A 14,659-nucleotide genomic window follows, 5' to 3' on the forward strand; every position below is an offset into this window, starting at 1 on the left:
ATGCTCAAAAATAATATAAATAAATGATGAATTATATATAAATATTTTATAGATATTTGTTATAAATTATTTGGTATTGTTAAATGTATTTTTTCACATTTTTTTAATAAGAAACTAATTCATTTTAGGTTTGTTTATGACTTTTTTAACAAATGTAACTCCCAAAAATCAAATATTCTACCTAACAAGATCCACCTGAAATACAATAAGATTTTATACTAATAGACATGACAACTTCTCGTTGTTAACGGAAGATACACTGGATGACCACACAAGATCTCTTTAGGACCATAAGTTTTCCGTCCCTTGTTTTTACGGTAACTCTTTACACATCACCTGACTTTTTAGTCGGTTCTGGTTTCGTTTTTTATGATGATGCTAACCCATTTCTATTTCTATCAAACTTTATTAACTTCTTATCTCTTTCTATATCTAATCTTAAAAGTTTTCAGTCTCTTAACCCAAAAAATCATCTGAATCTTAACGCTTAAATTTCGCTCTCTTTTCTTCCGTGTAAGTTCTATTTCTATCTCTCCAATTTCACTTTCTATTTTTCTTATTTCTTCAAGTTACTTATATGGTATTCTCTTCTTTGTGCCACTCATTTTTCGTGTTAATTACTTATCTGATTAATCACATATACACCATTCTGCATATATTACGCGATTTGCTTTTTATAATTATTAATTTTTTAATTAATTTCATCATAGGGTTAACAGAAGTTGAATTACTCTGAATGGAAATTGGTACTGATTTTGTGATTGTGGAAATGGAATGATATAAGTTAGTTAACAAATATGGATGAAGAATTGAATGATGAGGCAACAAGATTGGAGGTTGTTGATGGTGTGCAAAATGATGACTATTCACTAAACCCTGAATGCCCCAAAATAGTAAAACACCACGACGGACAAGGAAATAATGTAGTTGAAGCCACCAGTGATGTAGCTACGTCGCAACATTTTCGTCCGAGTCTTTTTTCGGATGATGGTGGAGCCATGGTTGAAGAGTTGACAGTGAAGAGTTACAATGGTTCGGCCTTAGATATTGGTACATCGAACAGTCGAGAGACTGTTTATAATAAGCAGAATCCGTGGCTGCATCTTAATCAGATAGGTAGTGATTCAGGAATGGGAAATACACGAAGTGATACTGGGTACAGAAATAGTGTTCTAGCTACGTCTAGTAGTGTTTGGGAGGATTTTGAGTCCACAACTTTCCAAGAGATATTGGATAGAAAATCAGTCCGTGATGATCAGAGCAATGCTGTGGAACACTTGACTGCTGTTGATAAAAAACCTGAGCATAAAGAGGGTACAGGTGACGCTCGTAGAGGAACACGAACGAAAATTATATCGAAATCAGGATTTGCTGAGTATTTTATTAAAAACACATTGAAGGGAAAGGGTATTGTATGTAAAGGTCCATCTTCGAATAGTTCATTTGTGTCTAGGGATCAGAATGCAATTAAGGCCACTCGGACGGACTCTAATGTATCACTTTTTTCTGGTCTGAAGAGTGCAAATTCCCCTTATAATGCTACAATGCCTAGATCTGATGGGTCAGACTGTGGTGGTTTGACTTTGAGAGAATGGTTGAAAGCTGGGCACTGCAAAGCAAGCAAAGCAGAGCGCTTAAGTATATTTAGAAAGATTGTGGATTTGGTTGATGAATCTCACTCTCAGGGAGTTGCACTGCACCACCTGTGCCCGTCTTATATTAAATTGTTACCGTCGAACCAGGTTATGTACCTTGGATTACCTATACAGAAACAGACTTCAGATAGTGTTGCAAATTCTGAACTTCTTCAGTTAGAGAGTTCTTTTATTAGAAAAAGGCTGTCAGAGCAGGCGATGCCTCTCTCTCTTGATATGCAATCGAAGAAAAAGAAAGTTGATAACAATGTGAGAGCTGCTGGTGATAGTAAAGTAAGTGCAGTTGGGTCAGAAGATTATTGCAATGAATATAAGGAAGATATCCGATTTTCTAAACATAATATTCGAGGAGTGTCTAGGATCCCTCACATATCTAATACAGGGAAGTTGAAGTTGACTTCCATAAATGAAGGATTGGAAAGTAAGTGGTATACAAGTCTTGAAGGAGGTTGCACAACATCATCAAATATTTACTGTTTGGGTGTCCTCTTTTTTGAGGTGTGTAGCCCAGTTGACGAATTTCCCTCTTTATTATTTAAATGCATTTTTCATGTGTTTTATTAAGTTGTTGATTCTTTAAAAATTTAAAATTGAGACTTGTTTCTGAATAAGAAATTCACATAAAGGAAACATGTTTCTTTCCATGTCTTGGAGCTTAACTTTGCATTGTCTTACTGACATCCTTGCAATGGGATTTAAAACCCGTTCTCACTTTCTACCCTTTACCTAAAAAGAATGAAGAGGTGTTTCAGGATTTAAAGTTCACTTAGTATTTTAATCTGATTCCAATATGAAATAACTCATCGAAGAGATTGCTTATGCTTCTTTAATCTGTTTAGTAACAAACATGTTTTTTTGGCATCTTCAACATTAAATAACGAGACAATCTATCTGTAATTTACTGTTTCTTTGCTAACTTCAAACTATGCCTTTTAAACACTTGATTTGGATATAATGAACTTTTAAATATTTATACAGGGAATGGATATGTTTACACTGTTATAAATCATTCTCACTTATAGTAGTAGTTTACATAGTTGGATAAAATAAGCTCAACAGTTGAAAGTTCCTCCTCTTTAACGTAGGGGTCAATATTAGAGGTTTGCTTAGTAAAAATTGGTCATATTTTATTTGCATTTAAGTAAAGCATTGATACAAAGACAGTCTTCCACTACCGCTCCTTTGATGCTTGGATACACCGGAAATGAGGGGTTGGTTGCCTGCAAGGTCTCCGATGGCATGTCAGTAAAAGTATAAGATAGTTGCATGCAACTTAAGGAATTAAATGTCTTTACTTAATTAGCTACTTTTGCCTTTTATAGGGGAGCAAGGCATGTATTAGAGATTTAGTCAACGATGATTGTTTGGGAGCTGTGAGGCACCACCGTCTTAGCCTTGTCATTAGCTTAATGTAATCTTTTTCTCAACAATGAGACATTGTCCTGCTTAAGGTGAGTCCTTAGGTAGGGTAAGCATTCGTCTTTCATTGACCTGGTATAGACCTCTATTTAGAGGGCCACAATTTTTCTGACAATGTTTTGATCTCAAATACAAACAGAGTCCACTGAGGTAGTTTGTGGACCCAAAAACTTAGGTGGCGGAGTTATCAGCAACCTTGGGTAACCCTTGCCCCTTTTGGGAAGAAGGACCAATGAGAATCCCCTGTCGCCGCACATGGCACCATAGGTGGATGTTGTTCCAGAAGCTCTAAAGAAAACTATTTTTCCCCCATCTACACCCCTTGCCTCCACCTCCTACTTATAAGGAAAGTTTAAAGCAATTATCGCACCGTACTATTGTGGGAAGAATTGTCCTCATGCTTGAATTAAAAAAGATTTGAAATGTTTTACAATTTGACTTTGGAATGATTACCAAAGGAGGCCATGTAAGGACTTGCCTGAAAAAAGAAAACATCCTATCATTGAAATAAAGGATACTTACATCAATGAAAATGGAGGCAGGGTTGCCTTACAGACCCTAAGCTGACACCACTTACAACTCTAATTCAAGTCAACATATCATGGTCCCCAATTGCATAGTCCTCGTGGTCTTGTTTATGTCATATTCAAGCAAGAAAGGAGTTGTAGTTGGAGACTGGTTCTGTATCTTGCAGTATAATACAATCAAACTAGAACAAATAGTCTTTGGTCCAAATCATCTATTTTCCACACTTGTACTGTCCCTTTCTCAGTCATACATAAAAACCTGCCATGTCATCTGCATCAGTTATCATTCTTGTCAATAAGCACACTTCTAATAAAGTTTAAATGTTTTTGTAAACTTCTTCACTGTTTGACTGGATATTGGATCTTTAGTTAGCTAGGTAATGAAATATGGTGCCCCCTTATCTTGTTGATCTAATTCGTCGTTCCCCCACTAAACAGCCATGACATCCACCGTTAAGTGTGGCTAGCAGTTTAGAAAATGCCAGTATCCAGTTGATGTCTGATAGCATACCGAAGTTGTACACTAGGCCCAAGATATGGAAGGTGTACACTAGGAGAAAGAGAGTGGGGCCAAGAGAGGAGGGAAATGTGAGTAGTTAAGAAAAAAGGGGAGTTATTTTAGTAATTCCTCCTTGTGTAACGGGTTACGAGTATTCGGGGGAAAAAGAGGGGGAAGGGCATTGATTCATACTTTTGGAGAGTGAGAATTGTGGTGACGAGAGGCTTTCTCTCTGCGTAGGAGTGTAGACTCTGGAATTTCTATGTTAATGTAGTGTTTCTATCGATGTCACACTGGGTAAAATGTCTTCCTACTTCCACCGTCACAGAAGACAAAGCTGGCATGAGGACATCAACTAACAGTTATGGGCTATGGCTTTCAAACATTTCATTCCATTAGGCTTGTCCTAACCCACTTGTATCTTTTCATTGCCTGTTCAGTAACATTGCAGCCTCATTCCAGAGTGGTAGAGGCAGTGTTAGTGTTTACCTCATATCTTTCCAATAAATAAAATTGAGTACTTGGTATAATTAGTGGAAACTTAATACATAATTTTGTTTTAACAGACTTTTGAATGATCTTATATTTTATTAAATACTAATTCTCGATCAACTCTTACTGAAACAGTTCAGTAGGCAACAAAGTCAGTGACTGAATGACTAATTATATTTAGGTCATTTCTTTCAGTTACTTGGCCATTTTGACTCTGAAAGAGCACATATTGCAGCTATGTCTGATATACGTAATAGGATTCTTCCTCCAGTTTTCCTATCACAAAATCCTAAGGAAGCTGGATTTTGTCTTTGGCTGCTGCACCCTGAACCTTCATCACGTCCAACAACAAGGTAACTCCGAAATCTTGTTTATCATGGTTATTAGATTCACTTCAATGAATGACTATCATGCCAAAATGATGATTGTACAAAGAGATCTCATCTGTTTCTTTGATAATATAGATATGAAAGATTGTGTGATGAACTCATGTCTTCCCTTATTCCCTAAACATATTGCAGATACTCCTCTTACCATGTCTTTGTGCTCCAGGCTTTAGTTAAAGATTAAGTAACCATGAATGCTTTCATCAACCTACAAAATGAAAGATGGGAAGAAATCACTACTTAATAATAATAAGAAAATAGTTCTATTTGATTGGATTGTGGACGTGTTTATTTTTACAAACATGGGTTTTCTTTTTTCTTTTTCATTATTACTTCATCTGTTTCAAAATGTGTTGTAGATAATGAATTTATTTCATTTTATCTATGGCTTTAAAATACCAAGACACATTATTTGTTCTCCAAAGTTATCCTTATCTATTGATATCTCCACTAAATGGAATGAGAGAACATTAATGGAGTGATAAATTTGAGGTTCTTTTTATAGAGGGTAACTTCATAAAAAATAATAGTATTTCCCTAAAGTAATAATTAAATATTATACTAGCCTAGTAGCCCTTAAATTGTGGACCTTAAATTTGAGTCATACAGTTGTAGATACCCAATAACACGGATGTATAATAGAAAAGATGGTAGAGGCAGCAAAGAGAAATTTGTTCAGAGAGGCCATGCCAAAAGAACAGGCAGTTCGCGAGGAGGCAACCAACAAGGTGTTGGTGTAGTAGTTGAGAAAAGCTACACTCCAGGTACTATACAAGGCCAAGGAACGATGTTCGGCCCCTAGGAGTGACACTTATTTGGAAGGGCAACCGCAGTACTGCTCCCTTGTCCAAAAGGTGTCAAATATATTAAACAATTCAGTGCTTGCCATTACCCAACAACTTAAGCTTTTGGGAGAGATGGTTCTTGACATTGTACCAAAAGCCTCTACGATCAGGTGATCAAGAGTCCCCATTCTTCTAAGTAAATAAAAGCAGTTAAAATTTTGGCATGAGGTAATGTGTGCCTGTGGATAGTCCATGCTTCAAACCCAAAATGGTATTGCGTGAGGGGGCATGTTTGATATGTAAAACCGTTCCTTGCCTTCACTCAACAACTTCAAATTTTGGAACATTTGGTCATTGACACTTGGCATGGACCAAAAAAGTTAGTGAAGAAACAATGAAGAGCTACAAATTGAATAGGTGGCAGCCTTGGAGTGGAGAAGGGAATAATGAAAATTCTGGATTCATGGACACGGGAGGACTAGGGAATAAGACCGTAGGACAAGGAGAGGAGAGAGGAGAGAGAAGGGAGGAGGGGTGGAAATTGAGTAGTAAGAGGAGGGTGTGACCTTGGGATATGAGATTGCACTGAGATGGAATTTCTCCATTCTGGTTCTAGATCGGGTTTTCTGTTCTTGTTTAGTTTTCCTCCACTATTTTATGTTATTGTATGTACTCATGTATCTTCTGTCGCTGTAAAGGTTTTTCGCTCGATTTTGTTTTTGGTTCAAGATCTCTTAGTTTTCCTCCACTATTCTGATCCTTAAATTTTACTTCTGTTTCATAACAGAGAGATCCTACAATCAGAAGTGATTAATGGAATGCAGGAGGTGTATAGTGAGGAATTATCATCAAGTATTGACCAAGATGACACAGAATCAGAATTGTTATTGCATTTCCTTGTCTCATTAGAAGAGCAGAAGCAAATGGATGTCCGCGAATTGGAAGAAGAAATCAGATGGTTGGAATCAGATATAGAAGAGGTGGAGAGGAGACATAGCTCAAGAATATCCATGGCTTCCTCTAGCTTACAGAATGCCTCCTCTTGTCAAATAGAGAGTGCATCTCTCAACAAAGAACCTTCAAGTTCAGCAACATTACCTCCAGTATCTCCAATCTCTAATGCATATGAACTGAAATTGAGGAGAAATATATGTGAGGTTGAAAGTGCTTATTTTTCTATGAGGTCCAAAATTGAGCTTCCAGAAATAGATGCTGCAACTCACCCAGATAAAGATATACTGAGAAATCGTGAAAACTGGTGTGTGGCCCAAAAAGACAAAGAACAACATCAAAGGACAGATGCTTTAGGAGCCTTCTTTGATGGTTTGTGCAAGTATGCATGTTATAGCAAGTTTGTAGCACGGGGTGTACTTAGGAATGCAGATTTTAACAATCCTGCTAATGTAATCTGCTCTCTTAGCTTTGATAGAGATGAAGACTACTTTGCTGCTGCTGGAATATCAAAGAAAATAAAAGTTTTTGAGTTTAATGCACTTCTTAATGACTCAGTTGATATTCATTATCCTGTAGTTGAGATGTCAAACAGATCAAAGCTCAGTTGTGTTTGCTGGAATAACTACATCAAGAACTATCTTGCCTCCACAGACTATGATGGCGTAGTTAAGGTTTGGATCTCTTGCACATGAGACACCAATTATTGTCTATACGATTAGCCAAATTCTTTGTAGTGTCGAATAGTTACTTTTGTTGAATATGCAGTTCTAACTCGAAGTATAATGGGTCAGGGCCGTCAGGCTTTACTAAAACTTCACGTTGAGGTTTCGACTCCTGAAGTTGTGTGGTCCAACATTTTTTGGGCTTAAAAGGAGAAGCAAGAAATAACAGGCTTCAAAAGTAAAATCTAAAGCTGTTGATAGTTTCAGTTTTTTATAGATTTTAATAGATACTTTTAAGCTAAAAATTGTTTGGTGGTGATGCTGGTAGTGTCAATTGTGGTGGTGAGGCTAAAAGGAAAAGTTCCTCACAAAAAAGAAACTACTTATTATTTTGTGGAGATATTTGGCCTAAAATCTCTCTCTAAGGAGAAGAGAAGCCTAAAAAGCTGGGCCAAACACTACATTGGAGTCTCTAATTTTTTATTTGTATTAGTTTTGGGCTAAAACTGCCCCTAAGGGTGGGAGCCACATCTTCTGTCCCAAAGTTTGTACCACTCCATGTACCATTTGTTTTTCATTGATCAGAAAAATAAAACATGAATTAAATATAAATTAAGTTTATATTTTCTAGCCAATGAGAATGAAATGGTACATGGAGTGATACACATCGTGGGACAGAAGATGTGCTCTCTTAAGGGTGAGCTTGGTATACCTTCAATAATAGGGGTCCACATCTGTTATCTCACTCCTTTGTGTCATTCCATGTGCCAGGAGATATGATTGACCAGAAAAATATTTAATAATTGCAATTTTAACTTCAATAATTTTTTTCAACCAATTAGAAGTGATGATACATGGAGTGGTACAAAAAATGATACAATAGATGTGCTCCCCAATAATAGGGGTGAAAGCATTTAGGGATGAAACTTATATATGAATAGTATTGAAAACTAATACATTAATTTGTCAGTCCTATTTTCAAGGACCTGTCTACTAATCCCAAGTGGAGAAAACACATTGAAGGGTGGATTGTTTTCCAACTTTAAAATATTACTGTATGAAGCAAAAACTTCGAAAATAATAATGAACACAGGTATGTTATGATGCAACGCTCCCATCTTGTAGAGTTTGTCAAACAAAACAGATAGATGGTCTTATTGGTATAGTTCACATTGGTAAAATTGTACACCAATGTTTCTATGTAGTGACTAGTTAACATCTTTGGTTACTTAAAACTTAGAATGGCAATGCCATCAATACCCCCTCCACCACCAGAAATGAACTTTTTTATTGGAAACGACTTTATTTTTCATTCTGAGAATATGATCACTTCTTGATGATTTCCAGCATTACTTATGTATTTGCATGATATTTTCAGCTATGGGATGCTAGCAGAGGTCAAGAGTTTTCTCAATTCAGTCAACATGAAAAAAGGGCTTGGTCTGTTGATTTCTCTCCAGTATGCCCTACAAAATTTGCTAGTGGTAGTGATGATTGTTCTGTGAAGCTGTGGAGCATCAGTGAGGTAAGCTTTTTAGCACACACATATGCTGTTCTGCAGAAAATCAGTAATTATTGAGTAAAGAAATTGGGGATACAATGAATTGATTTTTATCCGTTACAAATGACAAAATAATGAAATTGAAGTTTTAATAGTAACTATTAATAATCTGTGATGCAAGGATACGAGTACAATATGGCTGCTGTTAAAAGACTGAGATATGGGTACAGTAGGATTTGATTTAACATACATATAAAAAAAATAGAGTAAACATCAAACTGGTCCTCCAAAGGTAACGTGTCACCACATAGTGTAAACTTAAGTCAATGAAAGATTTAAAGTATTGCCAAATAAGTTCCTAGAATAGAATGACCAATGTGGTGACTTTTTTAAACTATCTGGACCTATTTGGTAACACTTTTCTTTGGAGGATCAAGTTGGTGATGCTTGTATCTTTGGAGGATCAAGTTGGTGATGCTTGTATCTTTGGAGGACAAATTTGATGTTTCACTAAAAAAATTAAATATATCATCTCATATAACATGAGAAAGCATCACAAAATCTCATCAATAAAATGCAATAGTTGGACCACTACATGATTGCAGAAAAATGTGGAGAAAAAAGGTTTTATATTGATTGGGCTTAGTAATTGCTCATTTATCAAGTATCTCGGATATGGTGTCAAATACCTATCTGACATAGGTGTGGCTGACATCATGAAGTACTATGTACCCTTGCATCATAGTTCATAAGCTTTAAAATCATAGCAACAAAAAAAGAAAAGAAACTTGGTTAAATTATTTGAGCTTTCCTTTGCAATATGTATAATGTTTCAGTGAGAAGCTATAGTGATTTTAATGGTCGTGACTTTTTAGATTGTATGGATATATTTTTGTATCACATGTTAATTTCACTTTAGCTCAAGCTACATCATAACTATTTTGCAGAGAAACTGTTTAGGCACAATCAGGAATGCTGCCAATGTATGCTGTGTTCAATTCTCTGCTCATTCATCTCATTTGCTGGCCTTTGGATCGGCTGATTACTCAACTTATTGTTATGATCTTCGCAATCTTAGAAGCCCCTGGTGCGTGTTGGCTGGCCATCGTAAAGCTGTAAGCTATGTCAAATTCTTAGACTCTCAAACAATTGTTTCTGCATCAACTGATAATTCGTTAAAGATCTGGGATCTTAATAAAACCTCTCCTGTGGGTCCATCTACGAGTGCTTGCAGCTTAACCCTGTCAGGACATACTAATGAGAAGGTTTGGTTTTGTTTTATAACGTCAATTGGAATTTATGTATGTGAAATTTTTAAGCATCTGTTTGAGAGTCCGTTAGACTTTCTTGGAAAAAGGAAAAAGTATTTCACTGTTTTGGGTGTTAGAGCATCAGAACAGGATTGATGAATGATGATCTAATTTACAAAATCCAGATTACCTTTGCTCAAAATCATTTTGTTAACTGCTATGATGAGCAACCCCAATGCACTTGTCAGAAATTTGTCCTGTTTTTGTCATTAAGCTGACCTAAAATTTGTTGGCTGAAATCTTCCACCTCTTGCTTTGACAGAACTTTGTGGGTTTATCAGTTGCTGATGGATATATTGCATGTGGTTCAGAAACAAATGAGGTATATATTACTTTCCACGGTAACATTTATTAGACTGGTTTTTAACTTGCCATAAACCAAAAATGTTTATTCAATTAGTGATTTAACCATTTAGGTTATTTTAATTGTGCTATGTTGTAGTATCCTGACTCCTGAGTTTCTAACTATACACAAATTTCTCTGAAATTTGAGTAGGCACACCCTATTTGTGATGATATTTGTTTAGTGCCATGTTATAATTGTAATTTTGAAAAGAATTCAAGACTTCATTTGGCATGATACCGATATTATCTTGCAGGTTTATGCCTACTATAAGTCTCTTCCCATACCAATCACTTCGCGCAAGTTCGGGTCCACTGATCCTATTTCTGGTAAAGAGACTGATGATGACAATGGTCAGTTTGTTTCAAGTGTGTGCTGGAGAGGGAAATCAAACATGCTTATTGCTGCAAATTCAAGTGGATGTATGAAAGTGTTCCAAATGGTTTGAGGTAAAGTTAGTCCTTGATCACGACTCCATTGCAGTTTATGCAGTCCTGCTGTTTTATCCTTGCCACTCAGGCCAATCTCATCAATTCGCTCCGGGTTTATGTAATATTCTTTTAACATCTTGAGCTCTAGCTTATAATTTGATGTAGAATGGAATTGGATTGCATCCATTATTGGATGGAAAAACAGATTCACAATCCAAACCCAGATCAATATGAAGGATAGATTTAACATGATGAGGAAACTCAGGCTCCAGCTTCACGTTTGCTTCTGTAGAAAAGACCAGTTACACAAATCTTGAGGATCAGTCTGAAATCAGGGAACCCAATTTTACAATGAAAAGAATTAACACTTCAGATTTGGCTTGAAAAGAACTTGCTTCTAATTTCAGGAATGCAACCAGTATATTTGTGAAGTTATGTTTTTTTATTTATATTTTTACCATTGTAATTTGAATATAAAACCTTAGTTGGATTAACAAAAACCCTCACTTTTAGGCCACCACTAGTTACATAAGTGAATGTCTAGCCAACGTAAAAGTATTCCAGTCCTTTACAAAAATTTATTTGTCAGGAACCACCATTTGTGGGCTTATGAGGAGAAATACTTGGCTCTAAAAACATAATAAAGTAGCTTGATAAGCCCCCTTTTCTGTTATGCCCTGGCTATAAAACCAAACACAACATATCTGAAGTCCTAAAAAGGATGAGAATCTAATTCAAATAGTTCCTACTCATCCAAAACCAATCCAAATTTACCAACCCAAATTTAATAAGGAAATATCGTTTTGATTGAGTTGGAGTTTTCCTAGATTTCAAATATTGGTTTTGAGGGAAAAAAACTTGTGTGAAGACGTATTTATGTAAAGACAGTTAATAGATGATTGACAACACATAAAAATTCAATTATAATTATAATTTATTGCTAAATGATGGAATTATTAAACATAAATATATGTGTTTTCAAATATAACGTGTTAGTTCTATTTCTATATAAGTTTTTCTCGGATTTGAGTTTGGTATAGGCAATACCTAACATCAAACTCGACTAATACCCAATTTACATCAATTTTATACTCGAATTATACCCAATTTATATGGTAAATATCGATTTATAAAACTGCCATCTCTATATGTATATATATACTTATAGAAATTAAAATGCAAAGAAAATCATTTAAATTATAAGTGATAGATTTTAGGTGAGTTTGATACAGGTTTGGATTACGCCCAAAATCAATAAAGGGCAGGTATAAGTCTTTTTTTAACATTATTGTGTTAGGATACACGATTTCATGTTTAATCCCAATTCCCAACCCCAATTTGCCCTTTCCCATCCATTCTTAATAGCTGCACGTCCATCTCTCCTGTTAAAAAAAGAAATAGAAATTTTACCTAATAAAATATAACAAAACACAAATAATAAACTAATAATACCTAATTGTCAAATGTGATGCCAATCTATGAGGAGAGAATGTGGAAATGAGAATAAAAAATTGCACTCCATTGTACATTTTTTGATGTTCTAATTTTAATTTTTCTGAATCTTGTTTTTTTTATAAATCTAATGTGTATATTATTTTATTTTGAACTATGTTTTTTTTTATTTTTACTCCTACTTGTTGGAATTTCTGACAATTTATGGGTCACAAATATAATTCTATAATTGTGTTATGGTCATTATGTAATTAGCCAAAATATAAAATGATCTTCAGTAATTAATTTGGTGGCTAAGGGCATATGTGTCATGAAATAATATAAGTGTAAATACCTTCAGACAATTTCTGATTTGATGAAGGGACTGAATCAGAATTATTGCAACTAAAGTAGTAATCACTACGGGATTACTTTTATGTGGGGATTGCAACGGGCACGGGTAGTAGCTACCCGTTTCAAAATAGAAGAGTAATACCCATACCCGCCCGTACCCGTATGGGTACCCGTGAGCAGGTATTTGTGAGTATTTCTGAGTACCTGCGGGTACAACGGGTACCCGCGGGTTTCCTCTATTTTAAATAATTTTTAAAATTTTTACTTCTATTGTGTTTTAAATAAGATGAAAATTAATTATTTTTGTACCTTTTGATTGAATATTTGACAAAAAATTCTAAATTTATTGGTGGTTTCCATTTGTGTGATTTTTTATTCTCATTTTTTAACAAAAAATATATATTTTCTTTATAAAACATGTGTATTTCTATACATGTAATAATATTTGTAGGGTGCTTCACCACCAAACTCAATAAAATATGTAAACAAAGTAAAATGAAAAATATACATAGTGTAATAAATGTTAGAATAATGTATTTTTTGTTTTAATTAAATATAATATATTAATCATATAAATAACGGGTACCCGCGGGTACGGGTACCATAATACCCGTACCCGCTAGTATGTACTACGAGTTTTTTTTAAAACCCGTTTATAATACCTACGGTACCCGTTTGTGACCCGTGCCCGTACGGATTTTATCACGGGTACGAGTTTTTTTGCTATCCCTACTTGTATGGGTTATGGTCCCCGTTTGTAGAGCAACAGATTTTCAAGTATAAAGGTGGAGGAGAATAAGGAAGGATGAGAATAGTGTTATCCAGAATGAGATAACACTATCCACTCATCCATAAGGCTAATAAGGCATAGGATAAGCCTCTCCTGATAACCTCAACATAACACACTCAAGAAACTAAGGCACATTCTCTCATTCCCCTCTAGAGAGAAACTAAGAAAAACCATCTGGGGCTCTATCACCTAGAAGATCATCGCACCCTCATACCTTCGAGATTCCGGAAATGGCTCAACAAGGTATGTTCTTCATCTTCACCATGAACTCATTTGGGGTTTCTTCGGTCTGGACCATGGTTGTTCCATTCGGGTTTATGTATGGGCATAAACATTCGGCTTTCAAAACTAAGCCATGGTCATAAGGACTTACGTGTTTACTCTATGAATTTCAGATGGAGAGTAATTTCTCCAACAAGTGGTATCAGAGCCACCCCAATTTGATTCATGTGTGAAATTAGGTTTTCATGTTCTTCCCCAAATCTGGTTTGATTTGGGGTTTTGGTGTTTTGTTTATGCCATGAATCGATTAGGAAAAACATTTATGCTTTTCAATATGAACCTAAAAAGGATTTGAAATGAATGAATGTTGTTTTCTGCTGTTTGTTCTTGAAATTTTTTGTTGTTTTTTCGAAGAACCGCGATGCAGAAATCGCACTGTTCATCTTCTGTCACAGAGCTCTCGCCCGAGCGAGAGTGGCTCGCCCAAGCGAGAGCTAAACAGAAGCGTTGGCTTCTAATTACGCTTAAGCGAGAGTACCTCGCTCAAGCGACGGCTCGCCCAAGCGAGTGTATGGGCGACATAAGGCTCGCTCAAGCGAGAGACAAACTGTAGCATCTGTTTCAATTGCGCTCAAGTGAGAATACCTCGCTCAAGCGAGGGTATCTCACTCAAGCGAAAGTGTATCTCGCCCAAGTGAGAGTACAATAAGGCTTAAAGGGCTTTAGTATCTTTGTGCATTGATTTTAATTGTTATTTGGTTGTCCGTTAAGGCTGTCTGTTATTTTTTAATGAGCCAAATGAAGTGAAACGTCGCCAAAGTGACCTCTTTCATGGATATAACTCATGAGGAATAACGGATGTAAGTGTGCATGGTCATTCATGCGGATATTAGCTGGC

At 35.7% G+C, this 14,659-nt stretch overlaps 1 protein-coding gene across 3 annotated transcripts; it reads left to right on the forward strand.

The window, feature by feature from the left end:
- On the forward strand, nt 292-11,652 carry LOC109349926 (protein SPA1-RELATED 2-like). Of its 3 annotated transcripts, XM_019590997.1 has the most exons (9): nt 292-513; nt 711-2,153; nt 4,788-4,945; nt 6,551-7,388; nt 8,758-8,904; nt 9,828-10,145; nt 10,453-10,512; nt 10,790-11,019; nt 11,050-11,652. In XM_019590997.1, exons 2-8 carry the CDS (start codon nt 798-800, stop codon nt 10,979-10,981), a joined length of 3,069 nt encoding a protein of 1,022 aa, XP_019446542.1. In that variant the 5' UTR covers nt 292-513; nt 711-797; the 3' UTR covers nt 10,982-11,019; nt 11,050-11,652. The 3 variants fall into 3 exon arrangements, with proteins under 3 accessions (XP_019446542.1, XP_019446540.1, XP_019446541.1); XM_019590995.1 differs by having other exon boundaries at nt 295-513; nt 10,790-11,652; XM_019590996.1 differs by having other exon boundaries at nt 295-513; nt 720-2,153; nt 10,790-11,652.

Source organism: Lupinus angustifolius, chromosome LG06, assembly GCF_001865875.1.
Source record: "Lupinus angustifolius cultivar Tanjil chromosome LG06, LupAngTanjil_v1.0, whole genome shotgun sequence".
NCBI classification, from domain to species: domain Eukaryota; kingdom Viridiplantae; phylum Streptophyta; class Magnoliopsida; order Fabales; family Fabaceae; genus Lupinus; species Lupinus angustifolius.

Coding starts and splice junctions, on each gene's coding strand:
- LOC109349926 (XM_019590997.1), top strand. CDS start 798: ATGGATGAAGAATTGAATGATGAGGCAACAAGATTGGAGGTTGTTGAT. Junction 8,905..9,827: donor AGCTGTGGAGCATCAGTGAG/GTAAGCTTTTTA, acceptor ACTATTTTGCAG/AGAAACTGTTTAGGCACAAT. Junction 10,146..10,452: donor CAGGACATACTAATGAGAAG/GTTTGGTTTTGT, acceptor TTGCTTTGACAG/AACTTTGTGGGTTTATCAGT.